Here is a 6,135-nt window from a genome sequence, read left to right as displayed (position 1 = left end):
GCACAATCCTAACAAACCCCATGGAGACTGAGCTGCCTATGGGCTACATCAGAGCAGGAGTCTTGCTCAGGTCCTTGCATGGTCCTTGGTTGCAGCATTGGTTCTCTACAGGCCCTCCAAATCTTTTTATTTTAATTCATTATTATTTTTATTTTATGTACACTGGTGTTTTGCCTCCATAGGGTGTGAGGGCATCAGAGCCCCTGGAACAGGAGTTACAGTTGTGAGCTGCCATGTGGCTACCTGGTCACCTGGAAGTACACCCACTGCTCTTAATGGCTGCCCTGCCCCCCTTCCAGATTTTTTATTTGCTCTGTAATGAGTATCTCCTCTGATGACGTGGAATTGAATTTGAGGTTGAGGCCTGCAGGACGCCTTTTTTTTTTTTTTTTTTGCTTTTTCTCTCCTTTTTCCTTTTTTCTTTTTCTTTTCTTTTTTTTTTTTTTTTTTTTTTTTTTTGCCATCTTGAGTAGCATTATACAAGGTTCTAAAGGTTTCTATTATGGTATTTCCCATCCTTAACTCTCTTCTTGACTATTTCCGAATGACTTACAAAATCTAATGAGTTCTCAGTTTGTCTCCAGCCGGAGTAAACTATCTGTGGACTTGTCCCACTCCTTGTTTTATAAACAAAATTATATCCAGTCCATTTTACCAAAATAGACTAAGGAGCCAGATGCTGGGGTGATAACTTGCTAGCTCAGAGAAGCAGAGAAAACACCTAGCTGACCTTCCTACATAGGTCATATCCCAGAGGAAAAAGCAGAAACCCAAAAGCCGAAGGCCAAAAGCCCCTTCTTTCCCATGCTGTCTTAAATATCATTTTCTCTAAGTTTCTCCTTTCTACTTAATTCCCTATCAGCTAGTTTCTTGCTCTGCCTCTTGGCCTAGAGTTAACTTTATGTATCTCCTGTTTACAGAAATTTCTTCAATTAAAGAAATGTGCTAAGGTTTAGCCACACCACATCCTACTGTTTACAAAGACAGAAAGTTCTTGTTTTAAAGGTGTTGTACAGGAGATACGCACCTTTACAACTGGAAACAGGTAGTTTGAGTTCAAAAATTTTGGGGTTCACAAAGAAATCAAATATTCTAAAACACCAAACTGTGTCTAAAACCACCTGTTCTTGAACCCCTTGGTGAATGTCCTTCCACTTGACTTTGATTTCTCAGCATCCAGAAGCAGCCGTCTCCTGTTTACTGCCAACATGGACAAAGTTTGGTCTCCATGTCATAGACACAGCGCTGACAACATTCAATGCAGATGGTTGTAGCAAATGCCATTGTCTTGGGCTGCCTTTTGGCCATGACTATGCCCCGGAGCTCCTGACACAGTTGGGCAAATCTGTCCACGAGGATATTACATGGGTTATTATAACACTCTAGAGGGGCAGGGTACAGCTCTACAGCCAGCTGATTTAGATTGGCCATGCACTGCAGAAGGTCCTTCAGTGCAGCACTGGAGAAGTCATTGTCACAGAAATTGACCCTGGTGAGCTGGGAGCACTGGCTCAGGGCAGGCAGGAGGACACTGAGGTGAGAGTCCTCCAAGCTGCAGCGCTTTAACTCCAGTGTCTGCAGAGTATCTGCCACATTCTCTAGGAGTCGCCGCAGACCTTTGGGATGTGATGTGGATAACTCTACACGACTGAGATGCAGGTGTTTCAGTTGACAGAGCCTCGGACACTGTGACAAGAATTTGAAGTCTGACAGTGAGAGATGGCAGAGAGTGATAGACAGGGATTCCAACGGGGTCATCAGGCATCTAGGGAAAGAACAGAAAATTAGTTCTTTCTCACGAGGTTCGAGGACATTAGTAAAGTTGACACTGAGACAGGTAGACCACATATGCAAAGTTAGTCAATGCTCATACTGAAGATCAACACTCAAGATACAGCTTGTTGGGGTCTGGTCATATCATTGTCTCCTGAGGTATAGTGCTATCAGCTGGGATGGTCTCAGAACACAGATCTGCATCTTCCCATCCTCACACTGTCAAACAAAAATCTATAGCTTGCTACCTGATGCTAGGAGGGCATACCCAGAAAGGAACATCACAGAGACATCTTGCCATGTGCCCAAGGGTTCATCCTTGTCCTTACTCTCTACCACAACCTCTATCCCCTATTTTATTATTCTACCCTTTAAACTAATGACCCCCAACCCACTGTATCCCATTTCCATGTACTAAGTCCCAAACTATGTTCAAATCATCCTTTCCTTCAGGGGAACTAAGGCTGACAGTGATGTCAATAGAAGAACAAACTGGTTTTTATACAAAACTCCCCTAGAAATTGTTTATGTTTCGTTTCTCCCCAGCTCAGGTCCCACTGCTCAGTTCTATTCCCTTTCATTAGATTAAACAGGATCCCAAAGGGAAAAACCCAAAGATCACTCACTGCCTCTCACCCACTGATGCAACTGACATACTTGCAAGGCGGCTCTCCATATATCTCCTGCCCTAGCTCAAACTTTCCTCAATGAAAGGGCAACTCAAGAGAGCTCACCTAAGAAAATAACAACCCACTTGGATAGTTTAATGAGTCTGTCACTGTAAACTCCACTGTGGCTGGTAGACTTCAGGTGCCCATTAATACTCAAAGGAAAGGAAAGGGTTTGCTGACATGGCAGTTGCAGCTTTCCGTCATGCCTTACCTGCACAACTGTTTCACGTTGTCAGTGGAAAAGTAGACACCATTCAGGTAGAGATGCTGGAGAGAGTTGAGATTGGAGAACTGAGTAAGCAACTTGTGAAGACACATTTCAATAGCGGCACTATCCACGAACAAGGCATTGAGACTTAGATGGCATTTGTGGAGGTTTCTCATCTGGCCAAGGCAATGAGCAATGGAATTCGGAAAAGACAGGGTCTTAATTGTTATTAATTCCAATTCCTCAATGTAGTGTGGCTGGAAAGTGTCCAAAACTGCCATGATGGTCTCCACAGGGAAGTCACAGATCTGCATCTTCAGACAGCACAGCTGCACAGAGCCCTTTCTCTGCTGGGCCCACTGCAACAAGCATGTTTGGTGTTCTTGCAGATGGAAGCAGAGGCTCAGGTCAGTGACCACCTTCAAAGGCTGCCTCAGGGCATATGTATGAAGGGAATTTACTACTTGATTCTCTCTCCCAGAATCTTCTGAGTGGGCTTCATCCTCTCTTCCAACCCACACGTCCCAGAAATCCTGGTGTACATTCCTTAAGTCCAGCATTTGAAGCTTCCATCTTCTGTGAGGAGAAAAGGTAAAGTTTCATAATGTAAACCAGAAACCATACTAGAGGCAGCATATATCTCACTATTCTAATGTCAGCTCTATCATGGCACCTCACACCTGCCAGGCAAGGACGCTTTGCCTGAGCTGCATCTGGAGACCTGCCCTGCGTCCCTCCCCTTGGTGTTGACTTGTCTCTTCTACAATTAGAACACACAGGGAAAGTCTCATCCTGCTAGGGCTAAATCTACTCTGAGCTGTCCTCTATTCCTGACTGTCATTTATGTCTGCTCTCAACTTAAACACTAGTTCCACAGACCTCCAATTCCATGACTTCAGAAGTCTCTGTCTACTTTGACCCCATTCTCCCTGACCACACCTGTGTCTTACAACTAGCCCAGTGTTTCCTCTTCTAGCCTTGTTGGGCCTTGCTTGCCTGGGACGGGTCTCCTGTGACAGCAGCATGTCTATGCCATCCAGCACAGCTTGCAAGGTCTCCACTTCAGGGGTCTTCATCAGTACTCCCACAGGGAGGCAAGGAAAAGGCCAGGCTGCCACCATTGCCTTCAATATCTTTGTGTGTCTGCCTTTGAAGGCCTCCTCGAACAGTGGTGGGAAAAGCATAATGGGTATGCAGTCCAGAACAGACATGGCCAAGGCTTCATTCCTCAGCAGCCCCTGCATGGCCAGCTGCTGGAGTGTGGGAGGATGGTAGATGTTCATCCTGATATTCAGTAGGAAGGGACCTGTGAAGCATTTAAGATACATAGTTTCAGCCTAAGTTCTGAAAATTCCTATTTCTCACACATCACAGGAACCCAAGGGCTAGAGTCCGTGCTCTGGCAATAATGGAGAACTCATACTGTCCAATTATCCAATCTGGTGGTCTCTAAGCCATACTTCCATCACTCTCATCATGTGGATTCTCTTATTAGTGCCCATACAGGAACACATTAACCATTGTCCCACCAGCTACCCACCTCTGCTCCTCTGAATCTCATGCCTAGTAAGAGCAATGGTTATGGAGGAGCATGCAATCTGATTAGACTGCTGTTACAGGAAAAAGACACTGAATAAATTTCTAGGACCTCAAGGACATGTAGTGCTGATGTCACAGGGCCAACCCTTCCTTATTGTCCTTTCAAGAGACTGATCCCTCTTGGGAAGGACTGAGGTGAATCTATGAGAAGCCTGTCTGCATGCACTACTCCTCATCCTGTTAGAGACCAGTGAGGGCTTACAGGGCTACATTCCCAGGTCTTAGATTTCATTTTAATTTTATGTAAAGATAAGTTTTCTTCATGCAGCCAACTCTAGCCTGGAATGTGATCTTTTTTGCTTAGGACATTAATTCTAGTTTTCAGGTGTGCCTGCTATATGCTACATGGCTCCCATCTCATGTATATATTAAATACACACACACACACACACACACACACACATATATTCACACACATAGATAAGTGTGTGTATGTGTGTGTGCGTGTGTGTGTCTTCCCTTTAGAAGATCTCAAACAAGTAGACAAAGCTGAGAAACCACATTTCTATAACCTTCGTTCCCAGAGCAGCTGGAACATGGGTTTTTGCATGAAGCCATCCCCAGCACTGTTCCTAGAGGACAATTAAGAGAAAATTTTCAGTTCATTTAACTGCAAAACCATAATCTGTGAAACATAGTTTAAGATACTGTAAAGGCTTAAACTACTTTCTAATTTAACATCTTAATTGAAATTCCAGAATGATATTAGAACTCTGGACAGAGGCAGAAAAATATAGAGTTCAAGGCCAACCTTGATTATTTGAGACCCTGTCTCTAAAAACTCAACAGAACAAAGAAACTTACATGTAAATTCCCATGTAATGTCCATTTCTCATTAAAACCAAATTATATACCAAGGCTAAAAATTCTAAATTGGAAATGTAACTGTAGTTTGATGGTGATAAGGCTAACCCAGCATGCAAGAGGCCTCCATGTGGAGATGAGTGACTTACCTGATATGAACACTGGTCACAAGGCTCCTGTTCCCAGCTAGGTCAGGCAGTGCCTGCAGGCTCCAGGACTCTGATGTTCTACCATGGCTCCTCTACTGCTTTTATACACCTTCCTCCTTGCCACTCCCCATGTAGCCCCACTTCCATTCCACAAGTTTCTGTTTGATTGGTCCAATGAGTCTCCACCCACTTTATCCTATGAAGATTGATTTTTCCTACTTGGGTTGATTGAATTAGACTTTAGATCTTGTGGAATCAAAAGTCCTGAACTATAAAGTCAAGATTCTGCTGGGCGTGCTGGCACATGTCTTTAATCCCAGCCATTGGGAGGCAGAGGCAGGCAGATCTCAACGAGTTCAGGATTATATTGGTGGACAAAGCCAGCGCCAGGATGGCCAGAGCTATGCACAGTGAAAACAAGTTTAGAAAAAAAATAAACAAGGAAAAAACCCAGACTAACTAACAAACAGTCAACTTTCCATTGCTTGCTTGCTTGACTCATTTTGTATGTGTATTTACATGCCCTTATTTATGTATGGGTGTATTCTAGTGTGTTCGGGGTTAGTGTCTGTGTGTGTGTTTGTTTCACTGTGGGTTTCATTGTGTATGTTTGTACTTGAGTAAGTAGTGTATTTTAGGTTAGCCAAAGTTCACATAGTGAAATTTTTGTCTCAAAACAACGACAAAATAAAAAACAAACGCAAAACTAAGAAATAAAACACCCAGGTGAATTCGTTGCAGATGTGTAAGGGCTGAGGTAGGACGGGAGAACATATACTTCTAGCTATGAAGATTTGTTTGGATGATGCCTTGATTGTGGAGTTTAGAACCATCAGGACCAAGATGGATACTTTCTCTCAAAGCGTGAAGCAAAGTATTATGACATGAAAGTCAAACAAACAGGAAAGCTTTATTAACACACCTGTGTAAT

At 43.5% G+C, this 6,135-nt stretch overlaps 1 protein-coding gene across 1 annotated transcript; it reads right to left on the bottom strand.

Moving 5' to 3' along the window:
• Nucleotides 1-1,197: 1,197 nt before the first annotated feature.
• Nucleotides 1,198-3,935, bottom strand: LOC129674977 (PRAME family member 12-like). The gene is made up of 3 exons (XM_055605034.1): nt 3,649-3,935; nt 2,656-3,228; nt 1,198-1,765 (listed from the first exon to the last, which is right to left on the bottom strand). The coding sequence occupies exons 1-3, from the start codon at nt 3,933-3,935 to the stop codon at nt 1,198-1,200; spliced, it is 1,428 nt and encodes a 475-aa protein (XP_055461009.1).
• Nucleotides 3,936-6,135: the final 2,200 nt, after the last annotated feature.

Source organism: Psammomys obesus, unplaced genomic scaffold (genome assembly GCF_907164565.1).
Source record: "Psammomys obesus unplaced genomic scaffold, mPsaObe1.curated_primary_1811, whole genome shotgun sequence".
NCBI lineage: Eukaryota > Metazoa > Chordata > Mammalia > Rodentia > Muridae > Psammomys > Psammomys obesus.
Note: the sequence above shows the minus strand (reverse complement) of the source record. Positions and strands in the feature narration are given on the sequence as shown.

What these genes read in the sequence shown, in the direction of transcription:
- LOC129674977 (XM_055605034.1), bottom strand. Translation starts at nt 3,935, where the DNA reads ATGAACATCTACCATCCTCCCACACTCCAGCAGCTGGCCATGCAGGGG. An exon ending in TCACAGGAGACCCGTCCCAG is followed by an intron (nt 3,229 to 3,648) that starts GCAAGCAAGGCC and finishes TTCTCCTCACAG; the next exon opens with AAGATGGAAGCTTCAAATGC. An exon ending in AACGTGAAACAGTTGTGCAG is followed by an intron (nt 1,766 to 2,655) that starts GTAAGGCATGAC and finishes TTCTTTCCCTAG; the next exon opens with ATGCCTGATGACCCCGTTGG.